The sequence below is a fragment of the Papio anubis genome, chromosome 18, assembly GCF_008728515.1.
Source record: "Papio anubis isolate 15944 chromosome 18, Panubis1.0, whole genome shotgun sequence".
In the NCBI taxonomy this organism is placed as follows: Eukaryota; Metazoa; Chordata; class Mammalia; order Primates; family Cercopithecidae; genus Papio; species Papio anubis.
Genome location: NC_044993.1, coordinates 45,059,324 through 45,084,222, shown reverse-complemented (window position 1 = coordinate 45,084,222; position 24,899 = coordinate 45,059,324). Strand labels below are relative to the sequence as shown.

The 24,899-nt window shown below is 50.3% G+C and overlaps 3 protein-coding genes across 5 annotated transcripts in view; 1 reads left to right on the top strand and 2 right to left on the bottom strand.

The window, feature by feature from the left end:
* The window catches only part of ITGAD (integrin subunit alpha D), a 36,590-nt gene extending 18,036 nt beyond the window's left edge, over nt 1-18,554 (top strand). For 2 of the 3 annotated variants that reach the window (XM_031658283.1, XM_031658282.1), the window contains exons 15-30: nt 703-833; nt 955-1,112; nt 2,364-2,518; nt 2,770-2,901; nt 4,098-4,171; nt 4,408-4,549; nt 6,001-6,117; nt 6,227-6,306; nt 6,406-6,489; nt 11,025-11,103; nt 11,262-11,369; nt 11,481-11,558; nt 11,754-11,867; nt 12,011-12,112; nt 12,376-12,486; nt 13,948-14,444. In XM_031658283.1, the coding sequence (XP_031514143.1) occupies nt 703-833; nt 955-1,112; nt 2,364-2,518; nt 2,770-2,901; nt 4,098-4,171; nt 4,408-4,549; nt 6,001-6,117; nt 6,227-6,306; nt 6,406-6,489; nt 11,025-11,103; nt 11,262-11,369; nt 11,481-11,558; nt 11,754-11,867; nt 12,011-12,112; nt 12,376-12,486; nt 13,948-14,061 (1,779 nt within the window). In that variant the 3' untranslated portion in view covers nt 14,062-14,444. Of the gene's footprint in view, nt 1-702; nt 834-954; nt 1,113-2,363; nt 2,519-2,769; nt 2,902-4,097; nt 4,172-4,407; nt 4,550-6,000; nt 6,118-6,226; nt 6,307-6,405; nt 6,490-11,024; nt 11,104-11,261; nt 11,370-11,480; nt 11,559-11,753; nt 11,868-12,010; nt 12,113-12,375; nt 12,487-13,947; nt 14,445-18,524 lie in introns of those variants that run through there. The other variant, XR_004179801.1, reaches the window with a different exon arrangement.
* Nucleotides 15,319-16,167, bottom strand: LOC101000271 (cytochrome c oxidase subunit 6A2, mitochondrial). Its single transcript, XM_003916803.5, has 3 exons — nt 15,788-16,167; nt 15,550-15,686; nt 15,319-15,446 (listed from the first exon to the last, which is right to left on the bottom strand). Exons 1-3 carry the CDS (start codon nt 15,858-15,860, stop codon nt 15,363-15,365), a joined length of 294 nt encoding a protein of 97 aa, XP_003916852.1. The 5' UTR covers nt 15,861-16,167; the 3' UTR covers nt 15,319-15,362.
* On the bottom strand, nt 15,576-22,962 carry ZNF843 (zinc finger protein 843; the record flags this gene model as incomplete). The annotated part of the gene is given in 9 exon segments (XM_031658299.1): nt 15,576-15,686; nt 16,237-16,404; nt 18,547-18,695; nt 21,761-22,435; nt 22,437-22,526; nt 22,528-22,620; nt 22,622-22,662; nt 22,664-22,857; nt 22,860-22,962. Coding segments are annotated over 6 exon segments (1,179 nt in total), but the record flags the coding sequence as incomplete, so codon positions are not given.
* Nucleotides 22,963-24,899: the final 1,937 nt, after the last annotated feature.

Below are 24,899 nucleotides of genomic sequence, written 5' to 3'. Positions count from 1 at the left end.
TAATCTTGGCTCACTGCAACCTCTGCCTCCTGGGTTCAAGCAATTCTCCTGCCTCAGCCTCCCGAGTAGCTGAGATTACAGGTGTGTGCCACCATACCTGGCTAATTTTTGTATTTTTAGTAGAGATGGGGTTTCACCACGTTGGTCAGGCTGATCTGCTCGCCTCAGCCTCCTGAAGTGCTGGGATTACAAGCGTGAGCCACCCGGCCTATTTGCTTTCAATTTCTATCCCCACATCTGTCCTTTCCAGTTTCTCTCTTCAGATCCTCTTTCACCACAATCTCTTTTCCAAATCTCTCTTCTCAAACTTTTCACATCGCCTCCCTTTGACTTCCGCCTCTCCCATCTCTCTGGCCAGCGGGTCACTGGAAAGATGAGCAAATAGAAGCACAGAAAGATTGAGTCCTTGCCCACGGCCTCGTGGTTCATACGTGGAGGAGTCAGAACTGGAACTAGAGACTGATTGAATGAATGACACTTGGGTCACCAGGACACCCTTCCGATCTCCACTCCTATATCTGTTTCTTAGCAATCATCTCCCGACTCCTACCTCCTCTTTTCAGGCTCTTATTGGTGACATCTGTTAACAACTCACCCCTTCTCTCCCTTTCCCACGGTCCTACCTCCATATTCCCCTTGTTACTTATTTCCAACTTCTTCCCCCACCTTCCAGCCTGATTCACACTTTTCTCTTCTGGCCAGCGGATCGCCGGCTCCCAACTCTCCCCCAGGCTGCAGTATTTTGGGCAGGCGCTGAGCGGGGGTCAGGACCTCACCCAGGACGGACTGATGGACCTGGCCGTGGGGGCCCGGGGCCAGGTGCTCCTGCTCAGGTAGCAACTCCCCAACATCCTGCCCTCCCGTGCTGTGTCTGATTCACTGGTGCTGGCACCCCTTGCCTTGTTATCTTCCCAGAGGCCAGTGTTCTGTCCTCCCCACTACCCTGCCCCTCAGGAGTCTGCCAGTGCTGAAAGTGGGGGTGACCATGAGATTCAGCCCCAGAGAGGTGGCCAAGTCTGTGTACTGGTGCTGGGAAGAGGGGCCCAGTGCCCTGGAAGCTGGGGACGCCACCATCTGTCTCACCATCCAGAAAAGCTCACTGGACCAACTAGGTGCGTTTCCCCCATAAAGGTGCCCTGACCCCTCATCCCATTAGGGGCCCCAATGCCATCCTGAGGATGGGATGGGCCCAGGAACCAATCTCACCTCCACATCCACTCAACACCTGTGCCAGAAACCTGGCTCATTCTCTCCCCTCTTCCTCACACCTGGGCCTGTGGGTTCTGTCTCCAGGGTTAACCTGAAGTCCACCCAGTTTTCTCCTGGGCCCCAGCCACTGCCTTCCCCCAGCCCCTGATTCCCTTCCACCTACACCAAAGTCATGACATGAAGCAGTTACCATATCCCTTCTTGTACCCTCCCACCCATTTTCCACCGAGGAACTAGAGTCGACTGGTCCTAAAATGTAAATCTGGGCTCCTCACTCCCCTGAGTAACCCCCCGTTTGCATTTACAAAGACCCCAGTCCTTCCCTCCAATGCCCTCTCTGACTTGGCCTCCTGGCCTCTCTGGCCTCGCGGCATCCCACTCTTCCTTACTAGGCACGCTTTTTGCAAATGCGCCAGCTTCGCTCTCCCTTCCAGTCTTAGGCCCTGTCTCCACGGTCCCAGACGTTCTCCCCACTCCTCACCTGGTTCCTGCTCATTCTCTGGGTGGCTGCTTAGCCTTGGTCCATCTGGGATGGCAGCATGGCCAGGTCCAGCGAGCGTGCTATCCTTAGAACCACAGGAGAGCCTCCCCTTGCACTGATCACGCTGTGATATCATGGCCCATGTGCTTGGTTTCTCTCTTAGATTGTGAGCTTCATGAGAGTGGGGCCATATCCATCTAGCTAGCTAATCTATCATCTATCTACCAAATCTATCATCTATCTATTATCTATTAATCTAATCTATCACCTATCTAATGTATCATCTATCTACCAATCTATCACCTATCTAATGTATCATCTATCTACCCATCTATCACCTATTATCTATCATCTATCTATCTGATCTATCACCTATCTAATCTCTTATCTACCAAATCTATCATCTATTATCTATCATCTATCACCTATTTAATCTATCATCTATTTATCTATTATCTAGCCATCCATCCATCCATCCATCCATCCATCCATCCATCCATCCATCCATCATCCATCTGTCCATTTATCTTCTCCACATGTATCCCCAGCACGTGGTACAGTTCATGGCCTGTAAAAGTGTCCGGCAAACACGTATTGTATGAACAAATAAATGAAAACAGAGCATTCTAGGTTATTTCTGCCTTTTCATTTTCCACTCTGCCCTGCACTTCAGGTGACGTCCAAAGCTCTGTCAGGTTTGATCTGGCACTGGACCCAGGCCGTCTGACTTCTCGTGCCATTTTCGACGAAACCAAGAACCCGACTTTGACTCGAAGAAAAACCCTGGGACTGGGGGTTCACTGTGAAATCCTGAAGCTGCTTTTGAAAGTGAGGACTTCGGGTTCTGAGAAGGGGGAGGGAGGAGGAGCCCAAGGGTGGCCTGGAGCACCCCCGCTCTCTGCAGAGCGAGGTGGGAAGGGTTAGGATGTTGGGGCTGGAGAGAGGAAAGCTGGGGCAGGAGAACCTGGCTCCACTGCTTGGAGGGGCACTGTCAGGGCAGTGGGGAGTGGATGCAGTGCAGGAGGACATGTGGTGGAGCGTAGAGGACTGCAGGTTCTTGAAAGCCTGTTCTCCCTCAGGATTGTGTGGAGGATGTGGTGAGCCCCATCATTCTGCACCTCAACTTCTCGCTGGTGAGAGAGCCCATCTCCTCCCCACAGAACCTGCGCCCTGTGCTGGCCATGGGCTCACAAGACCTCTTCACTGCTTCTGTGAGTTTTCCAATGAAGTCCCAGGGATGTCCTGACTTCATTTTGTCTCCATGCACTTAAGAATCCACTGTAGCTCCCAATCACCCAATCACATCCAGCCCAGAAACCTGACTCCAGTCTCTCCCCTACTCCTCACACCCAGGCCTGTGGGTTCTGTCTCCAGGACAGACCTGAAGTCCACCCCATTCTCCTCCTGGTCCCAGCTGCTGCTTCCCCCAGCCCCTCGATTCTCTCCTACCTACACCAGAGTCAGCACAAAGTGGTTCCCATATCTATTCCTGTACCCTCCCACCCATTTTCCATAGAGGAGCTAGAGTCAACTGGCCCTAAAATGCAAATCTAGGCTTTTCAGTCCCCTGCGTAATCCCCCTTGCATTTACAAAGACCCCGGTCCTTCCCTCTGATGTCCTCTCTGACTTGGCCTCCTGGCCTCTCTGGCTTCACAGCATCCCACTCCCCCTTACTAGGCATGCTTTTAGTAAATGCACCAGCCTTGCTCTCCCTTCTGGTCTTAGGCCCTGCTTCCACCTCACATCCCAGGCGGTTCCCACTTTTCCCTAGCACAGTCTCTCTTGTTCATTCCCATATCCCTCCCAAGTTTCCTCATTCCTACCTCGGTACCTTTGTTCCTTTCTCGCCCCTCATTTGGAAAACACTGCCTTCTGCCTTCTCTTCCCCTCTCCCCCTGAAGTTCCAGCCTCACCTCCCTCTCTTCTGAAGGCCACACTCAGCAGCTGCCGCTCCTTCTCTGGTCCCTGTTACACCAAGGTGGTGCCACAGCAGGTATCACACAGCTGTTATAACCATCTGCATCTACATTTGAGGCTGTCTTGGGACTGTAGTTTCCTTGAGCATAGGAACGTTGTTGAATTTGCCTGTTGTTTCCACCTTCCCTCAGCCCTCACCCAACCCAGAACCTGCACAATTATTGGCACTTAATAATGTTTGTGGAATAATTGTTCCAGGATAAGCTGGATGTGACTCAACTGAACTTTCTGTCCCTTGAAGCCAAGGATCTTGTCCTATCTTTCTTTCATATGCCAACCTCCAGACCGCACCTGCGCCCCTTGTTGGTGTCCAGCAAAGTGCTGGGGGCAGTGGTTTAGTAATGCTCAATGTTGGTGGGTGCTTCTAAGGAGGGGCTTGGAGAAAGACTAAGACGTCAGATGGGAACAGAATGTACTGTTTTGCTGCAGCTCCCCTTTGAGAAGAACTGTGGGCAAGATGGCCTCTGTGAAGGGGACCTGGGTGTCACCCTCAGCTTCTCAGGGTGAGCTGTTAACTCCTTTCATATCCAGACACTCGGGCTTCCGAGTCCCCCATCCTCCTGGGATGCTTGTGCTGCTCTCTGGCTCTCTTTCTAACAAAAGTGATGTTGACTGGGATGTTATTGGCCCAGAGTTTCCAGGGCTGCCCTGCCTTTCCCAGTTCCCGTCTATTTCCAGTGGAGTCCCACTCCCAGCCTTTCCGTTCAGTGGAGTTCCACTCCCAGTCCTTTCCCTTCAGCCTGAAGATCCTGACCGTGGGGAGCTCCCTGGAGCTCAATGTGATTGTGACTGTGTGGAATGCGGGCGAGGATTCCTACGGAACTGTGGTCAACCTCTACTACCCAGCAGGGCTGTCCCACCGACGGGTGTTGGGAGCCCAGGTAACAACTGCTGTAGGCTCTAGTGGGAGGGGGCCTCTCCCCTGCCCTGTAGCCCTGGGAGTTACAGAATGTTCTTCAAAATTCTTCTGTGATGATATGTACTCTCTCTCTCTCTCTCTGTCTGTCTCTCTCTCTCTCTCTCACACACACACACACACAGAGAGAGAATGAGAAAGTGCATAAAGCATATATACAGTTTAATGAATAATATTAAACAAACCATAGAGTTAACATCCAGGTCAAGAAATAAATCGCTGCTAGTATCCCCAGAACCCCCTCCCTGTGTACCTTTCCCCATCACAGCTCCAGCCTCTCCCCAAAGGTCATCACTATTCTGACTTTGTGGTCATCACTTCCTTGTATTTCTCCCTCTCTCCCTCTGTCCCTCCCTTCCTCCCTCTCTTGTTTTTTTTTTTTTTGTTTGTTTGTTTGTTTGTTTGTTTTGAGAAGGAGTCTTACTCTGTCACCCAGGCTGGAGTGCAGTGGCACAATCACCAATCACTGCTGCAGCCTAGACCTGCTGGGCTCAAGCAATTCTCCCACCTCAGCCTTCTGAGTAGCTGGGACTACAGGTGCATACCACTACGCCCAGCTAATTTTTAATTTATTTTTTTTTTATTTTTATTTCTTTTAGAGACAGGGTCTCACCATGCTGCCCAGGCTGGTCTCAAACTGCTGGGCTCAAGCAATCCTCCCGCCTCAGCCTCCCAAAGTTCTGAGATTACAGGCGTGAGCCACCGCACCTGACCATGTTTTTTCTGTGTGTGGGCTTGTTTAAGAAACACTTCCAGGTTATGAAAATAGCCGCCATATTATCTTCCAAAAACTTCATGGTTTTGCTTTTTCACATTTAAGTCTTTAATTCAGTTGGAATTTATTTTAATTTATGGAGTGGGGTAGGGATCCAATTTATTTTTCTTCTTTCTTCTTTCTCCTCTTCTTCCTCTTGTTCTTTCTTTACTTTTCTTTTTTTTTTTTTTTTTTTTTTTTTGTTTGGGTCAATTTTCCTGGCATTGATGGAAATTGATTGAAAAGTCTGTCCTTGGCTGGGCGAGGTGGCTCACACCTGTAATCCCAGCACTTTGGGAGGCCAAGGCTGGTGGATCACCTGAGGTCAGGAGTTTGAGACTAGCCTGGCCAACATGGTGAAACCCCATCTCTACTAAAAATACAAAAATATTAGCCAGGCACGGCAGCAGGCACCTGTAATCCCAGCTACTTGAGAGGCTGAGGCAGGAGAATTGCTTGAACCTGGGAGGTGGAGGTTGCAGTGGACCATGCACTCCATTGCACTCCAGCCTGGGTGACAAGAGTGAGAATCCGTCTCAAAAAAAAAAAAAAAAAAAGAAAAGTCTGTCCTTTTCCCTACTGCTCTGCAGTGTCACCATTGCTGTGTATCAAGCCCACACATGCATGCGGGTAACTTTTTAAAATTCATTCTCCTCTCCTAGAAGCAGCCCCATCAGCGTGCCCTGCGCCTGGCATGTGAGACAGTGCCCACTGAGGACGAGGGCCTGAGGAGCAGCCGCTGCAGCGTCAACCACCCCATCTTCCATGAGGGCTCTAACGTCAGTGCTTCCCCCGAAATCCCCATCACTGTCCTCCCTTGTCCCAATCCGTCCCTCACTCCACCATGCCCTTCCTTTTATCCCCATTCTTTCCTTCTCCTTCCCTCAGGGCACCTTCATAGTCACATTCGATGTCTCCTACAAGGCCACGCTGGGAGACAGGATGCTTATGAGGGCCAGTGCAAGCAGGTGGGTACAGGCCAGGGTGCCCCCACCCTCCATCTCATGCCCCGGCTAGAGACCCCTCTCCTGGATTCCTTCCCATTGGTCCCCTCTTTCTTTCTCTAGCGAGAACAATAAGGCTTCAGGCAGCAAGGCCACCTTCCAGCTGGAGCTCCCGGTGAAGTACGCAGTCCACACTGTGATCAGCAGGTGCCCAGTCCCTGGCCCTCCCCGTGGACCTCTGGCCTTCCTCTACGCCTGGTACTCCCTCTGAGTCCCAGCTTGCTCTTCCAATGATGCACATCTAAGCTCTCCTGTTTTGGGATGCCTTTGTGGGTGAACAGCCATATATAATAATGTTTATGCTGCATAAAGATGTTTCTGGGCTGGACGTGGTAGCTCACGCCTGTAATCCCAGCACTTTGGGAGGCTGAGGCAGGTGGTTCAACTGAGGTCAGGAGTTCGAGACCAGTTTGGCCATCACGGTGAAACTCCATCTCTACTAAAAATACATAATTAATTAGTTGGGCGTGGTGGCGCGTGCCTGTAATTCCAGCTACTCGAGAGGCTGAGGCAGGAGAATCACTTGAATCCGGGTGGCGGAGGTTGCAGTGAGCAGAGATCATGCCAGTGCACTCCAGCCTGGGTGACAGAGTGAGCCTTGGTCTAAAAAAAAAAAAAAAAAAAAAAAAAAAAAAAATTAGCTGGACATAGTGGCGCATGCCTGTAATCCCAGCTACTCAGGAGGCTGAGGCCAGAGAATCTCTTGAACCCGGGAGGTGGAGGTTGCAGTGAGCTGAGATCACGCCACTGCACTCCAGCCTGGGCAACAGAGCAAGATTCTGTCTCAAAAAAAAAAAAGGTGTTTTTGTCAACAATGGACCCACATTTACTATGGTCTCCTAAAATTATAATGGAGTTGAAAAATCTCCTAGGTATGCCGTAACAGTTGTAACATTGTAGTGCAACTCGTTGCCTTTTTATGTCTAGATACACAAATACTTTCCATTGTGTTACAACTGCCTACAATATCCAGTACAGTAACATGCTGCACAGGTTTGTAGCCCAGGAGCAATAGGCTACACCATATCACCTAGCTGTGCAGTAGGCTCTACCATCTAGGTTTCCATAAGTGTAACCTATGATGTTTGCACAAGGATGAAATTGCCTAAGGCTAGGCGCAGTGGCTCAAACCTGTAATCCCAGCACTTTGGGAAGCTGAGGCAGGCGGATCACCTGAGGTCAGGAGTTCAAGACCAACCTAGCCAACATGGTGAAACCTTGTCTCTACTAAAAATGCAAACATTAGCCCAGTGCAGTGGCACATGCCTGTAATCCCAGCTACTGGGGAGGCTGAGGCAAAAGAATCGCTTGAACTTGGGAGGCAGAGATTGCAGTAAGCTGAGATCGTGCCGCTGCACTCCAGCTCGGGGGTAACACAGGAAGACTGTGTCTCAAAAAAAAAAAAAAAAAAAAAAAAGAAAAGAAAAGAAAAGAAAAAGAAAAAGAAATTGCCTTACGATTAATTTCTCGGAATGTATCCTTGGTGTATTTGTACCCTAATAATACATACCATAGCTCTTGCTGCTTCTCTCAAACCGGCTTGCTGGTGGGACACACACACTTTGCCACGGCTGTGACTTTCTTTTCCCCCTCTGCCTCCAAAAGGAAGGCTTCCTTTTTTAACATGAAACACATCCTGTCCTTTGTATTAAATGTGAATGTGCTGAAGCAAAGCTGCTAGATGGAGATCAAGACTTTTCTGAGCACCCTGAATTGGGGAGCTTGTGCCCAACAGGATATGGTCTGTCACCACACAGCAGAAAGGAAAGGTCGGGTTTCTATAAAACTCAGAGTGGGGCAGAGGTGTGAGAAACTGTTGGGAAGGTCTCTAAGAGCCCGGCTGAGGCAGCGCAGGAAGGGCAAGTGTAGGGCTGAAGGCAAGAGGGCACTTCAGGTGGGTGCAGGCGCAGGGGCAGGCCAGACTGGACGCAGAGCAAGGCATCCCACACACTGGGCTGAAAGCCTGTAACATTGCTGTGGGACAGAGTTTGCTGCTATTGCTTTTTTTTTTTTTTTTTTTTTTTTTTTGAGACAGTCTCGCTCTGTCACCCAGGCTGGAGTTCATTGGTGCAATCGGGGCTCACCACAACCTCCACCTCCCAGGTTCAAGCGATTCTCCTGCCTCAGCCTCCCAAGTAGCTGGATTACAGGCATGCACAACCACATCTAGCTAATTTGTTGTTGTTGTTTGTTTGTTTGTTTGTTTTGAGATAGAGTTTCACTCTTGTTGCCCAGGCTGGAGTGCAATATTGAGATCTCTGCCTCTCAAGTTCAAGCGATTCTCCTGTCTCAGCTTCCCGAGTAGCTGGGATTACAGGCATGCACCACCACGCCTGGCTAATTTTGTATTTTTAGTAGAGACAGGGTTTCTCCACATTGGTCAGGCTGGTCTCGAGCTCCCAACCTCAGGTGATCTGCCCGCCATGGCCTCCCAAAGTGCTGGGATTACAGGTGTGAGCCACCACACCTGGCTGCTGTTGCTTCTGATGTATTAAGTTGTTAGGGGAAGGAACGAGGGAGATCAAGCAGTGTCATTGTCTTTTCAAGTCACACGTACGTTTCCTTTTCTATCCACAGGGAAATACTTACAATAAGAGCTTACAGTTATATGTACCCATGTCAGGCATCGTTGTATGTTGCTGTTGTTTTAAGGTGGTTTTCTTGCATCATCTTAAGTACTTTATATGTATTTACATTTATTTAATCCTCACAATAATTATATTGTTACCCCGATTTTCATCAACAAAGACATCAATAAGTGAAATACTTTGTTCCTGTCAATCTCCAAGTGAGCAGCAGAACCAGGAATCAGACCCAGACAGTTTGGCTGCAGAGCCCATGCCTATGCCGTATATGGCATGCCTCTCCAAGCACTGGGGAAAGCTGAGTGGTTTACTTCGATCTGAAAACAGGCTTAGGCTGCACATGGTGGCTCATGCCTGTAATTCCAGCACTTTAGGAGGCTGAGTGCTGGGATTACGGGCATGGATGGGAGGATGGCTTGAATCCAGGAGTTCAAGACCAGCCTGGGCAACATAGCGAGACTCCATCTCTACCCAAAAAAAATTTTAAATGAAAATAAAATAAAATTTTAAAAATGAAAAGAGGCTTAGAACTAGATTTTAAGGTGAGAAAACAGAAGCACAGAGAGAAGGGTTTCGGGTGGGAGGCACAGAGGAAAACCGGCATACTTAGGGAAAAATAAACCCCTAAGATTTATGGAGGACTCCCTGTGTGCTGGGCACTACCAAGCCCTGGTCACAACTCTACTACAGGGAGGTGCTATGGTTCGCATCCCCATTTTAAAGAGTGAAAAGCTACAGGTTCCAGAGACGTGAAGCGGCTTGCCTCAGTGACTCAGGTAGGAAGTGGTCGACCTGAGATGTGAACCCAGGCAGTTTGACACTGGAGTCCCTGTTTTTAGTCATCAGGCTGATGGGGGGTGGACTGCTGGGGCCGTTTCTGTGCGGCTGGTCTGGCTGCTGCGTGCGAGGTGCAGGCCCCTCTGCTGCTCTGCTTACTTTTGCTTTTTGTTTGTTTGTTTTGAGACAGGGTCTCACTCTGTTGCCCAGGCTGGAGGGGAGCGGGGTGAACGTAGCTCACTGCAGCCTCGACCTCCCAGGCTCAAGCAATCCTCCTGCTTCAGCCTCTTGAGTAGCTGGGACCACAGGCGTGTGCCACCACGTGCAGCTAATGTTTGTATTTTTTTGTTTTGCAGAAATGAGGTCTCTCTATGTTGCCCAGGCCAGTCTTGAACTCCTGAGCTCAAGCGATCCTCCTGCCTTAGCCTCTCTAAGTGTTGGGATTACAGGCGTGAGCCACCTCGCCTGGCCAGCTTGCTCCTTATTACTAAAACCAGGGAGTATGGCTTACCTTGAACCCCCAGTGCCAACCACACAGCCTGTGTTTGTTGAAGGAAGTCTGGGTGGAAAGACCCCACCTGCCTCCTGGAACACTGATGTCCCTTCCATAGGCTTGTGCACAGGCACCATCTTCCTTCACGTTTACTCACCTGCCCCAGGACAGCCGAATCTGTTTTCTTCATTCCCACCATGAAGGGGCCCTCACTCCATGTCTTCCTGAGTGATCCAGCTCTCCTTCCTAGAGTCCCCTTAGGCTAACTTGTTCTGCTGTAATCTCTGTAAGCATTACCAGAGGCCAACCACTAACTATTAGAGAAAGCAATGCAAATGCCTTTGCCCCATGTAGGAGAGGTGAGGTTTAAGTTGGGGTTTTAAGTGTAAATTTCCAAAATGGGAGATAGTAAGAACATTCCAAGGAGAAGAGCTTGAGCAAACTCATGAGACTATGAAAGAGCCAGAGGTGTGCAGGGCAGAGCTAGTGGATCTGGGTGATGGGGGCAAGGGACATCGGAGGGAGGGGAGCTGAAGCCGAGGCAGCAAAGGTTATGTGGGACCATCTTTTATTTGTTTATTTTGAATAGGGACGGGGTCTCACTATGTTGCCCCAGCTGGTCTGGAACTCCTGGGCTCAAGCGATCCTCCTGCCCCAGACTCCCAAAGTTCTGGGATAACAGGCATGAGCCACTGCACCCAGCCAAATAATGTCCATTATTATTTCCCTGAGAAATGTGCCTGGCCAAACAGAGCTCTCTGCAGTAGGACAGGGCACAACTGGGGACAGTTTCAGGGCTGTTTTTCACCCACAGGCTCTCTCTCCAGACAGGAAGAATCCACCAAGTACTTCAACTTTACAACCTCTGATGAGAAGAAAATGAAAGAGGCTGAGCATCGATACCGCGTGAGAGTCTAGGGAGTATCCCTGTCTGCCTTCCACAGTGTGGATAAAGTTGGAAGTTGGTGGAGAAGATGGAGAGGAGCTTGGGGTAGGGCCAGGAGGGAAGTGGCATTTGGGAGGCTCCAGAGACCACAATAACACTCTGCCTTGATTTCCTACAGGTGAATAACCTCAGCCAGCGAGATCTGTCCATCAGCATTACCTTCTGGGTTCCTGTCCTGCTGAACGGGGTGGCCGTGTGGGATGTGGTCGTGGAGGCCCCATCCCAGGTACCTGCCTGCCTCTCCTCTTTCTTCAGACTGGCATCCCACAGCACGGCACTGCCTCTTACCAGGGACATGTTGCTCATTCTGTGGCTAACTGCTTCTCTCTCTCCCCAGAGTCTCCCCTGTGTATCAGAGAGAAAACCTCCCCAGCATTCTGACTTCCTGACCCAGATTTCAAGAAGTCCCGTGCTGGTAAGAAAGTCCCTGAACCCCCACCGCAAGATCAGCCCCCACCAGGGATACCGAGAAATGTACCGCTAGGCCGCAGAGTTCCGTGCATGTCCTGTAACTGTTCCTCTGTTCCCCACCCCAAACCTGACCATATTTTTACCTATGGTTCCCTCCTCAGTGAAGAACCCCTCAGCTTCACCCCTCTTCTGCCCCCAGGACTGCTCCATTGCTGGCTGCCTGCGGTTCCGCTGTGACATCCCCTCCTTCAGCGTCCAGGAGGAGCTAGATTTCACCCTGAAGGGCAACCTCAGTTTCGGCTGGGTCCGCCAGGTGTGTGAGGGCAGTGGCAGAGCACCTGCCCCGGACTCAGGCAGGACCTGGCATGTCTGTGCCCATCTGCAAGCCAGGGCATCCCTGGAGCTCTAAGCCTCCACCAGAGCCAGTTCCACAGGCTTCCCCCAACCCCTTTGCAGACATCGCAGAAGAAGGTGTCGGTTGTGAGTGTGGCTGAAATTACGTTCGACACATCCGTGTACTCCCAGCTTCCAGGACAGGAGGCATTTATGAGAGCTCAGGTAGAGACCGTGTCGGGGGCAGCGACCAGGCTGGAAAGAGGGCCCCTAGGGCTACATCCATGGTGCTGGGTGGGGGTTTGCAAGCCTTGGGGGAGGAGGGTGAAGGTCTCTGGGCAAGACAGCTGTCCCTCAGGGCACGGGTGCTGCTGCGTCTCAACCCTTAGAGCAGAGCCTCAGGGAGGAGGGGAGGGAGTTAAAGGTTGGGGAACCTGGGAGGCATCCGGGATGGCAGGAGGCCAGACGCTCTCTGATCTCCGAATCAGATGGAGATGGTGCTAGAAGAATACGAGGTCTACAACGCCATTCCCATCATCATGGGCAGCTCTGTGGGGGCTCTGCTACTGCTGGCGCTCATCACAGCCGCACTGTACAAGGCAAGTGTTTTATCCCACTCTTTTTTTTTTGAGACAGAGTTTTCACTCTTGTTGCCCAGGCTGGAGTGCAATGGTGTGATCTTGGCTCACTGCAATCTCCACCTCCCGGGTTCAAGTGACTCTCCTGCCTCAGCCTCCCGAGTAGCTGGGATTACAGGTGGCCTGCACCATGCCTGGCTAGTTTTTTGTATTTTTAGTAGAGATGCAGTTTCACCATGTTGGCCAGGCTGGTCTCAAACTCCTGACCTCAGGTGATCCGCCTGCCTCGGCCTCCCAAAGTTCTGGGATTACAGGCGTGAGTCACCACATCCGGCCTTATCCCACTCTTGACACCACCAGCATCCAACCCAAGCCCTTCTACAAACTGGGTGGTATAGTGAGAACTCAAGACTGTGGAGGCAGGCAGGCCTGGACACACATTTTGGTTCTATCATGTACTCACTGTTTAATGTTAGGCAAGTTGCTCCACCTCTCTGAGCGTGTCTCTCTCTCTCTCTTTTTTTTTTTTTCTTTTTTCTTTTGAGGTGGAGTCTCACTCAGTTGCTCAGGCTGGAGTGCAGTGGCACAGTCTCAGCTCACTGCAACCTCCACCCCCCAGGTTCAAAAGATTCTCATGCCTCAGCTTCCCAAGTAGCTAGGACTATAGGCACACGCCACCACACCTGGCTAATTTTTGTATTTTTAGTAGAGACAGGGTTTCACCATGTTGGCCAGATTGGTCTTGAACTCCTGACCTCATGTGATCTGCCCACCTCGGCCTCCTCAAGTGCCGGGTTTACAGGCGTGAGCCACTGTGCCCCGCCGTTTCTCATTTTTGAAATGATAATAATGCTTATATCACAGAGTGGCTGAAGTGAGAGAGAAATGAGGCCAGGGCATGTGCACAGATCTGCCTGGATCTATGCTGTCCTGCCACGGGTTGTGTGTGTACCTACTGTGCTTGGGGCCAGCAGATGCTCAATATATGATAGCTGTTGTTCACATAAAGGTTCTCGCACACAAATGTAAGTTAGCTTAGTTGTTGCCTCCTCTCCTCTCTCAGCTTCTTCTTATTCCCAATTTTCTTCCCTGCCCTCTTACCCAGATTTTCTTTCTTTCTTTTTTTTCTTTTTCTTTTCTTTTTTTCTCTTCTCCTTTCTTCTTCTTTTATATGGAGCCTTGCTCTGTCGCCCAGGCTGGAGTGCAGTGACATGATCCTGGCTCACTGCAACCTCCATTTCCCGGGTTCAAGCGATTCTCTTGCCTCAGCCTCCTGAGTACCTGGGATTATAGGCGCACCACCATGCCCAGCTAATTTTTGTATTTTTAGTAGAGACAGGGTTTCACCAGGTTGGTTAGGCTGGTCTCCAGCTCCTGACCTCAAGTGACCAACCTTCCTCAGCTTCCCAAAGTGCTGGGATTAGAAGTGTGAGCCACCGCACCCGGCCTTACCCAGGTTTTCTCACTTATTTCCCCTGATAGCTTGGCTTCTTCAAACGCCACTACAAGGAAATGCTGGAGGACAAGCTTGAAGACACTGCCACATTCAGCGGGGAAGGTTTCAGCTGTGGGGCCCCAAATGTGCCTTTGTCCTAATAATCCACTTTCCTGTTTATCTCTACCCCCGTGGGCTGGTCTTGCTTGCAACCATAAATCAACTTACATGGAAACAACTTCTGCATAGATCTGCACTGGCCTGAGCAACCTACCAGATGCTAAGCACCTTCCGAGAGAGGTAGGGATTGTAATATTTTTGCATATCTGTCCACCTTTTTTAGTGATGACCCACTTTTTACAGAAACAGGCATGGTGCCAGCATAAATTTTCATGTGCATAAGAATTGTCACACGAAACGAGGATGTTTATAGCACACTTTCCTTGCATGGAAGAGCTATAACCCAGGGACCTGAGTGCCTCTCTGGCAATAGTTGGGGGAACCTGTTTGTGGGCATTGAAAAAGTTTTCTCACTTTCTATGGTGATGGGAGCCTGAGGTCATCTTTTCTTGATGGGGCTGAGAGGTGTCTCAGGGGAGAGAGTCAAAGAGTGTGTGTGTGTGTGTGCGTGCGCATGCACGTGCACGCAGGATGCATTGGTCATGGGTTTCTGCACACACTTCAGGTTCCTCCGTAATGGTAAGTAGGCAGGCTGTCCTAGGAGGTGAAGAAATGTCCAGAGCTCATCTGAACTCCTGTCCCCCTTGAATGGGGTATTCAGAAGCCAGGAAAGCCAGGCTTGGAGCATGTGATTTCCCAAATAGAAGACCCATTAAGAAAGATTATAGAGAATGACCAAAAGATTCCAAATCCAGCATTAGGTCCCGAGGCCTCACACGCAGGACTGTGGCGTCTCCGTCTGAAATCCAGATAGCTGGGGTTCACAGACACCAGCGGCTCAGGTGTCAGGCAAGAAGTGGGACTTCAGGATCTGCAGCCCTGGGCTCCCAGCGGGGCTCTGCAAGCTGCCTGAACTTCGACAAGTCATTTAATTCCCGAGAATCTCAAGTCCTCCTCTGGAGAAGGGGAACTAAAATTATACCCTACTCCCAGCGTTACTGTGAGGATTCAGTGTATGAGGAAGCCCATTACAGCCTACAGCCCTAATTTTTAATAGGTGTGCGTGAGACAGAGGCCTCATTATTACGAGGTGAGAGAGAGTGAGCTGGGATCGCCTACCTGTGCGTGGAGGAGGCTCCCTCAAGCACCCCAGTATCAGCCACGTGGGAAAAGCACGTGGAGCGCCCACCGCGCAAGGCGCATGCGCGGAACAGGCGCTTACCAAGCTGGGCGCAGGCACGGAGCGGGCGCCTCCGGGTGCATTCCCAGTGGCCCTGTCCTCCCCAGAGAGCCTCAGACACGAAGCTTCACACCTTTATTGCGCCCGGGGGCGTCCGGGGCCTCAGGGGTGTTCGTAGCCAGTGGGCAGAGGGTTGACGTGGCTGTTGTGGAACAGAGTGTGGTTACCGTCCCCCCAGGGGAAGGGCTGTGGAGAGAGCAGAGGAGGGAGCGCGCGTGAGCGCCGTGAGTCCGGAGTCCGCGCCTCCCCCGCCACGCGCCCCATGCACCCGCGCGCCCGTCCCGCGTACCTTGGTGCGGATGCGGAGGTGCTGGTAGGGACGGAACTCGGGGCGCGGGCGGCGGCCTGAGTGGAGATAGGAGTTGAAGGTGCAGAGGGCCACGCTGGGCAGCGCCAGCACGAAGGAGAGCAGGCGCCAGGTGCGAGCTGCGGACGGAGAGGGGTGAGCGCGGACGGCCTGGGGCGGCAGGCCCGGGAACAAGTGGGCAGGGTAGGGGAGCCCCGGGATCTGCCCGCTCCCCATTCACCTGCTGACCCTTCGTGGCCTCCTTTGGCAGCGCTGGCCAAGCCCCGGGTCAGGGGCCTCAGAGGCAGAGCCATGGCGGTGCGGGGAGCGGGGAACCAGCGCTGTCCTCGCTCCCTTTACCGTGGCCTGGGGTCCCCTCCCCTCTCTGGGCCAATCACCTGTTGAGTCTGGAGCACGAGTGGCTATTTTTAGAGGTTTCTATATTTAAAATGGGTCCTGACTAGCTTGAGATCGTCTCCAGACAGCTGTTGTCCTGTGCCTCTTATTTTGGCAAAGGGGCATTTAAAGTACAATATGCCATTCTTTTTATATAGTTGCAGGGAAACTATTTTGTTCCCTATTCTATGCCTGGTGGCTGGCACACGGTTGGGCTTTAATAAATATTTGTAGAATGAATTAAATGTCTTTTTGAGTCTCAGTTTTTTCAGCTGTAAAATGTATAATTCGTACCTGAAAAGATTTTTTAAATAACGGAGGCGGGGGGATCTCACTATATTGTCCAAGCTGGTATCTTAGCTGTTGTGTCCAGACGTATCTCAGCTGTTGGTGGTGAAGGAGGTGAAGGCATGACTCAGGGTCAGTTTCTTCCTGGAATGCTGCATACTGTGACCACATTTTCTAAAGCAAAGATTGATTACAACATGTGATCTACTAAGTATAAATGTTTATGGGGGGCCTAGGGACAGTGTATTTGAAATTGGAATTGTCCTGGAAAAACTGTCCTGGTGTGGAACTCTTGAGCTCAGGTGATCCTCCCGCAGTGCTGGGATTACAGGCATGAGCCACCGCACCCTGCCCTTACATGATTTTTATGAAGTTTATGTAAGGTAGGAATGTGTCAACCTGGATTTTGTCAGGTAACAGTAGTTCAGTGTATGTATTAGTCACAGTTCTTTGCAAAGAACAGAACTCACTCTCACTAGTTTTAAAAGATAGGTAATTGAGAATCTTAGGTAGCTCACTATGTCTGGTATAGCCAGAGAGGCCTACAGTCTCCACAGTCAGAAACAAGTCATTCCATTGGCCAGCTGCAGTGACACCCCCACAGCTCACACTGCTGGAGCCTGGATGCCAAAAGCTTCATTAAGGCTGCCCTGGAAAGCCAGAATCTTCCAGTCTCATCCCCTCTTGAAAACGGATTATTCATGTAACCTGTATCCTGGGTCGCTCTTTTCTGAAAAAGAATTATGTGATTGCACCAACTGGCAACCCCTAGGTGCCCCAGCTGCAGGAGGGGTTGGGAAACTGAGCTCTGGATTCTGCCTTAGGGAGGCAGGAATTGTAGGGAAAATCTCCAGGTCTAGGATGAGTATTCAGAAGGTTCCAGGCAGCCACAAGCCTGACAGGTGTCTACTGCAAAGTGCATTATTTCAATCTGAAAAATACGACTGCTTGGAGAAAGAAAGCCTACACAGGGCCGGTGTGAACCCTTTATCAAAGCAGGTCACGAGAAAGCCACAAGGGATGACATCTGCCTGTTCTGTCCTCAGCACCCGGCATGGGCCTTGGCATGAAGTAGGTGTTCTAAAAATATGTATGTAATGAATGCTTGAACCTTGTTACTTTGGTTAACCCTACAGCAATGCCTTTTCAGAATTACAATCCAATAGGAAGCTTCCAGCTTTCATCAAGGGCTGATGTACTAATATGAACTTAACATATAAAAGAAAAATGAATTATATAGACATATAATCTGAATTTAATATACAAAAGAAAAACGAGGAAGGTACACTTTCAAGAAGGGGCTCTATACCAGTTTCTTGTTGGTAATAAACCGAAGAGTAGGTTCCACCCAACTTTAGCTGCTGCTGCTACTTTTTTGAAAAATAACCTCCTTGAGCAGTCAAATGTTATACAATGTTACAAAAATTATTCCTGAGCTCTCACTGAGCTATAACAGAATTCTTCCTACAGTTGTTTTCCCAACTGGACTTTGGCATTGTTGCAGAGAAGATGGGGCCCTATTCCAGTTAAAGATACCTGGCATCTCCCTCTACACATAGCGCCCTCCCTACATATATAAGATAATGGCTCCTGGGGAAAACAGATATGAAGACAGGTATTTTTACTTGAAAAAGTTCTAGAGGCCGGGCATGATGGCCCACGCTTGTAATCCCAGCACTTTGGGAGGCTGAGGCGGGCGGATCACTTGAGGTCAAGACTTCAAGACCTGCCTGGCCAACATGGTGAAACCCTGTCTCTACTAAAAATACAAAAATTAGCTGGGTGTGGTGACGTGTGCCTGTAGTCCCAGCTACTCGGGAGGCTGAGCAGGAGAATTGCATGATCCCAGGAGGTGGAGGTTGCAGTGAGCCAAGATTGTGCCACTGCACTTCAACCTGGGTGACAGAGTAAGACTGTCTCAAAAAAAAAAAAAAAGGAAGGAAGGAAGGAAGAAAAGGTTCTGGCCCCTCAGAGTTTTGGTGGTTGTTGCCAAACAATTCCCTGGGAATTCCCATCCCTTTGTTCTCAGCTTGGGAGCTCCTTATGGAGAGGTTTTCTTGCTGAGACATTGAGAATGCCCTGAGGAGGGCCACTCCTGTCCTGGGCTGCTCAGGTAGTCTATGCTTTTCTGGGCCTGTCACCATCTTACCTGCCTCTCTAGAAGGTGTGCAGAGCTGTCTCTTCCAGGCTGTGCACTCACCATTGTTTTTGTAAGTTCTCACTCACACAGTTCATTAACCTGGCTGCTGCCAACACTTTCAGTTTCTAGAGGTGTAATTTTTCCTCCACTTTAGGCAGAGGGAAGAACAAACTCACCAGGTGCTAAAAAAAACCCCGGAGGGCAGCATCTCAGCCTCTTTTCAGACATATCTCAGCTGTTGGTGGTGAAGGAGGTGAAGGCATGACTCAGGGTCAGTTTCTCTTGTGACCTCTTCCTGGAATGCTGCATACTGTGACCACATTTTCTAAAGCAAAGATTGATTACAACATGTGATCTACTAAGTATAAATGTTTATGGGGGCCCTAGGGACAGCGTATTTGAAATTGGAATTGTCCTGGAAAAACAACTGTATGGTGATACAGGACATGGGTTAGCTAGAATGAACAGGTAGAGGGAGTTGGAGCTCAGACAGCATTGGGGTGGGGTCCAGTGGCAACAGGGGCATAGACGCTAAATAAACAGGGCTCTGAGCTCCCTCTGCACTTGGGAGGGGCCAGCAACTATGTAATAGTGGATGTCTACTGTTTTGTGTCATATGACCAATATATCTATGCCTTTGTTTCTGATACTGACACACACCCTCCTGCCCACCTTATTCTCAGTTCACAGTTCAAGTGGGATGGACTCCCTCCTCTAGCTCCAAGAAGGGCCACATGATCCAGGCCTACCCAATCAGAGCATGCTATTCTCCAGGCCACAGTGATTGTTTTTTTTTTTTTTTGAGACAGAGTCTCACTCTGGCCGCCAAGCTGGAGTGCAGTGGTGCAGTCTCAGCTCACTGCAACCCCTGCTGCCCATGTTCAAGTGATTATTCTGCCTCAGCCAGCCTCCAGATGCACACCACCACGCTTGGCTACTTTTTTGTATTTTTAGTAGAGATGGGGTTTCACCATGTTGGCCAGGCTGGTCTTGAACTTCTGACCTCAAGTGATCTGCCTGCCTCGGCCTCCCAAAGTGCTAGGACTACAGGCATGAGCCACCCGAAAAAAGAGCCCACATTGCCAAGACAATTCTAAGCCAAAAGAAACAAAACTGAAGGCAGCATGCTACCTGACTTCAAACTATACTACAAGGCGACAGTAACCAAAACAGCATGGTACTGGTACCAACACAGAGATATAGACCAATGGAACAGAACAGAGCCTTGAGAAATAATACTACGTATCTACAACCATCTGATCTTTGACAAACCTGACAAAAACAAGAAATGGGGAAAGGATTCCCTATTTAATAAATGGTGCTGGGAAAACTGGCTAGCCATATGTAGAAAGCTGAAACTGGATCCCTTCCTTACACCTTATATGTACTAATTCAAGATGGATTAGAGACTAAATATTAGACCTAAACCATAAAAAACCCTAGAAGAAAAAACCTAGGCAATACCATTCAGGACAGGTATGGGCAAGGACTTCATGTCTAAAACACCAAAGAAATGGCAATAAAAGCCAAAATTCGACAAATGGGATCTAATTAAACTAAAGAGTTTCTGCACAGCAAAAGAAAACTAATGAACAGAGTGAATAGGCAACCTACAGAATGGGGAGAAAATTTTGCAATCTACTCATCTGACAAAGGGCTAATATCCAGAACCTACAAAGAACTCAAACAAATTTACAAGAAAAAAACAACCCCATCAAAAAGTGGGTGAAGGATATGAACAGACACTTCTCAAAAGAAGACATTTATGCAGCCAACAGACACATGAAAAAAAGCTCATCACTACTCGCCATGAGAGAAATGCAAATCAAAACCACAATGAGATACCATCTCACACCAGTTAGAATGGCAATCATTAAAAAGTCAGGAAACAACAGGTGCTGGAGAGGATGTGGAGAAATAGGAACACTTTTACACTGTTGGTGGGACCATGAACTAGTTCAACCATTGTGGAAGACAGTGTGGTGATTCCTCAAGGATCTAGAACTAGAATTACCATTTCACCCAGCCATCCCATTACTGGGTATATACCCAAAGGATTATAAATCATGCTGCTATAAAGACACATGCACACGTATGTTTATTGCAGTGCTATTCACAATAGCAAAGACTTGGAACCAACCCAAATGTCCATCAATGATAGACTGGATTAAGAAAATGTGGCACATATACACCATGGAATACTATGCAGCCATAAAAAAAGATGAGTTCATGTCCTTTGTGGGGACATGGATGAAGCTGGAAACCATCATTCTCAGCAAACTATCACAAGAACAGAAAACCAAACACTGCATGTTCTCACTCATAGGTGGGAATTGAACAATGAGAACACTTGGACACAGGAAGGAGAACATCACACACCGGGGCCTATTGTGGGGTGGGGGATGGGGGAAGGATAGCATTAGGAGATATACCTAATGTAAATGACAAGTTAATGGGTGCAGCACACCAACATTGCACATGTATACATATGTAACAAACCTGCACGTTATGCACATGTACCCTAGAACTTAAAAGTATAATAAAAAAATAAAAATAAATATTAATCACTAATATTAAGATAACACAATATTATTCTTGTCCACACCAAGAATATACCTTGTATATTATTATTACTTCGCTAGTATACCTTTGCCTACTACCTACCTAAATCCTTTTGTTATTTTAGTTATTTTAGAGAGACAGGGTCTCACTCTGTCGTCCATGCTGGGGTGCAGTGGCCTGATCATAGCTCACTGCAGCCTTGAATTCTCTGACTCAAGCAATCCTTCAGCCTCACCCTCCTGAGTAGCGGGGGCTACAGGCCAGTGCCACCACACCAGCTCGTTTTATTTTTATTTCACAGAGACACAGTCTCGCTATGCTGCCCAGGCTGGTCTCAAATTCTTTGGGCTCACGTGATCCTCCCACCTCGGTCTCCTAAAGTGCTGGGATTACAGGCGTGAGTCACCGCCCGCAGCCTCACCTGCCTAAATCTCTTAATGCACAAGGGAAAGGAGCGAGAATTCAGGGGAATACAAAAAAACGAACATACAAAATAGCCCCCAGCACTTCTGAGAAAGATCTGCGGTACAGAAAAGCCGTCCTGAGCGGGTCTGTGTGGAGGGAGGGGACTGCATCTCAGATCCACAGTCCACCCGGGGCTGCAGCACGCTAGTTCTACAGTGTTGGGCCAGGTTGGACCTCCGGCTGGAGGCCTTCCACACCGGAAACACTGGTAGGGCTCCTCTCCAGTGTGGGTTTGAGGGCGGCGGAAGAGCTTGGCACTGTCTGGCAGAGCGGTCAGGCCGCTCTGTGCTACGAGGCCTCCCGGGCTGGCTCAGGGTAGCCTGGGGCCTGAACCGTCTCCCGCGAGTCCCGTCCCGCACTCACACAGCTTCTGGGCCTCTTCACCCCCTCCTGCTGAGCTGCCGGCTGGGCGGTTGGCGGAACCTGGGCAACTTCCAGGCCTCCCGGAGGCACTGCAGGCACTGCGGGCAGGGAACGGCCGCTACCGGGGTGCACGCGCTGGGGCTTGGCCAGGTGCACGTGCTGGGCAGCCGCGGCCGCCCTCCGCACACAGGTGTGGCTTTTCGGCGGAGTGGGTCTCCCTGCGCTGGACCGAGGAGGAACTCTGGGTGCAACAGAGGCAAGGCTGCTCCCCGACGTGGGTGTGCGGGTGCGGGAGAAGCTTCCCGCACCCGGAGCAGGAAAAAACTGGCGGACACGGCTGCCCCCAGTTCCCCATCGACGGCGGATTCGCATCTGGGCTTTGCAGGGGATCTGGAAGGGGTGAGTGGAGGAGGGCTGAGGGCGGGCTGCTCCATGCTGGGGAACGTGGGCGATGAGTGAAGGAGACCAGATGGGGCGCGAGGAGGAATCTGGGGAAGGCTGGGTGGAACCAGAGGCTGGAGACTGAGTAGGGGGGCAGGATAAAGGAAGGGAAGTCGAGGCAGGAGTGTGGATGGGGGCAGATGTTGAAGGAAGGACCCGGGGCTCCCACAAGGCCGGAGCCCGGAGGTGCTGCCCGGGGCGACTGAGCTGGGTGCGAGGCTGACGCTCTCCACGCCTGCAGGGCTTCTCCCCTGGGTGCGGGAGGACACGCTGGGAGAGGGAGGTCTTCTCACTGACGCTGTCACCGCAACTGCAGCAGCAGAAGAGACGCTCTCCTGTGTGAATTCACTGGTGGCGGATCAGCTTCCCCCGGTCCCCAAAAACTTGCTGGCCCTCGGGACAGACGCAGGGCTTTGGCCGAGCCAGCAGCAGAGCTGGCCGCTAAGCCCTTGCCGCACTCCCCGCAGACGAATGGCTTCTCCTGAGTGGACTCGCTGGTGCTTGATGAAGTTGGAGCGGACACAGCAGGTCTTGCCGCACTGGGGACAGCGACAAGGCCTCTCGCCAGTCGCTGTGGACCCACCGGTGCTGGAGGAGGGATGCACTCTGAGTAAAACCCCTCCCGCAGGCCCCGCACTTGCAGGGCTGACGGCCCAGGTGAATCTGACGGTGCTACAGCAGGTCGGAGCTCTGGCTGAGACGCTTTCCACGGTCAGGGCAGGAGGAAGGCTTCTCGCGAGCACCGCTTCGGAGATGACCGCTCAGGGAGTAACTGCGCGGGAGGCTCTTGCCGCACTCGGCGCAGCTGTGGGGCCTCTGCCGGACTCAGGCTTCCGGTGGCCAGTAGCTCACAGTCTGGGAGCAGCACCCAGCCCCAGGCCTCAAGGGCTGTCTGGAGAGTTCTCTAATGTAAGACTCTGGGCAATGTCATCTGAAGGTGTTTCCTGAGGCTCTCAGGCATGTCCCTGGGTGTTACCCATCACTAAGTCCGTCCTCTTGGATAAGCTGGTCCTCACTGTTGTGCCCAGTTCCTGCGGAAGCAAAGATTTCAGATCCTGAAACCATCATTCTCTCCAGACGGAGAGAAAACCACAGAATTTTACTACAAACTGCAAAGGAGACTAAGGAAACTGCTTTCCGAATCCTATAATCAATGCTTCTTTATTATTATTTTCCTTTTTCCTTTTTTTTTTTTCTTTAAAGACAGGGTCTGTCTTTGTTGCCCAGTATGGAATGCAGTGGTATGATCTCTGCTCACTGCAACCTCTGCCTCCCCAGCTCAAGTGATCCTCCCACCTCAGCCTCCCAAGTAGCTGGGACTATAGGTGCACAGCACTAGGCCCAGTTTTGTTTTGTTTTGTTTTGTTTTTGGTAGAAGCCGGTTTTTATAATGTTGCCCAAGCTGTTCTCCAACTCCTGGGCTCAAGCGATTGGCCCGCCTAGGCCACCCAAAATGCTGGGATTACAAGCGTGAGCTACCATGCCCAGCCTCCTATAATCAATGCTTCCCCTCCCCCCCCCCCTTCCCGGCCCCTCGAGAGGGAGTCTTGCTCTGTCACCCAGGCTGGAGTGAAGTGGTGCTATCTATCTTGGCTCACTGCAACCTCCACCTTCTGGGTTCAAGCGATTCTCCTGCCTCAGCCTCCCCAGTAGCTGGGATTATAGGTGCCTGCCACCATGCCTGGCTAATTTTTTTTTGTATTTTAGTAGAGACGGGATTTCACCATGTTGGTCAGGTTGGTCTCAAACTCCTGACCTCGTGATCTGCCCACCTTGGCCTCCCAAAGTGCTGGGATTACAGGCATGAGACACTGCACATGGCCAATCAATGCTTCTTAATAGTAAGATTTATTTTAAAATTTGGATTGGGGTTATAAGACTTTTAGTAGTCTTGGATATTACCGTCTTTATCCTGAATGAAAGTGTAGCAAGAGGCTGGGCACAGTGGCTCACACCTATAATCCCAGCACTTTGGGAGGCTGAGGCCAGAGGATCCCTTGAGCTCAGGAGACCAGCCTGGGCAACAAAGCAAGACCCTGTCTGTATTAAAATTACAAAAGTGTGGTAAGGATCATTTCCTCATTAACCTTGAACATCCAAACACAAACCATCAAAAAGAATCAACTTCAGAAAGCCATTATTGCTTTATTGGTTACGGTGATTAAAAGAAGGGGGCCCCTCGGGTCACAAAGATAATTAACTGATTTGTCACAAACCATATTGAAACTCTTTTTTAAAAAGGGTATAGATAACTTTGTAATTTACAATTTTAACAGTCAAATTAGCCAAGAGTAGAGTTTACAATAGGACTAGAAAATACTCCAGTGGCTCACATATAAGTGGGTTAATTTTATCTATTTTTAGGCCTCCTAGGCCTATCAGTCTGGATTTTCCATTACTTGGAAATGGGGGCTGAGGAACAGATGCTTCTGGCCACTCTGAGCCCTGGCTTGATCCTTGGGACTCATCTCTCTCTCTCTCCCTGTTTGTGCGTCACCTCACAGCGGATACCTGGCTCTTATCTCAGGACCTGACCTCCCACTGAGCTCCAAGCCTGCAAAGCATGCTGCCACCCAGGTATTTCCCCCTTAACATCCTGCCATCACTTCAGATGTAATACCCCTATGCCAAAAAATCACTGACTCCTAATTTCACTTTTGTCGGTGGCACCAGTTTCATTCTCTTGGACACCTAAGCT

Coding starts and splice junctions, on each gene's coding strand:
- LOC101000271 (XM_003916803.5), bottom strand. CDS start 15,860: ATGGCTCTGCCTCTGAGGCCCCTGACCCGGGGCTTGGCCAGCGCTGCC. Junction 15,687..15,787: donor AGGCCACGAAGGGTCAGCAG/GTGAATGGGGAG, acceptor CTCCGTCCGCAG/CTCGCACCTGGCGCCTGCTC. Junction 15,447..15,549: donor ACCTCCGCATCCGCACCAAG/GTACGCGGGACG, acceptor CTCTCTCCACAG/CCCTTCCCCTGGGGGGACGG.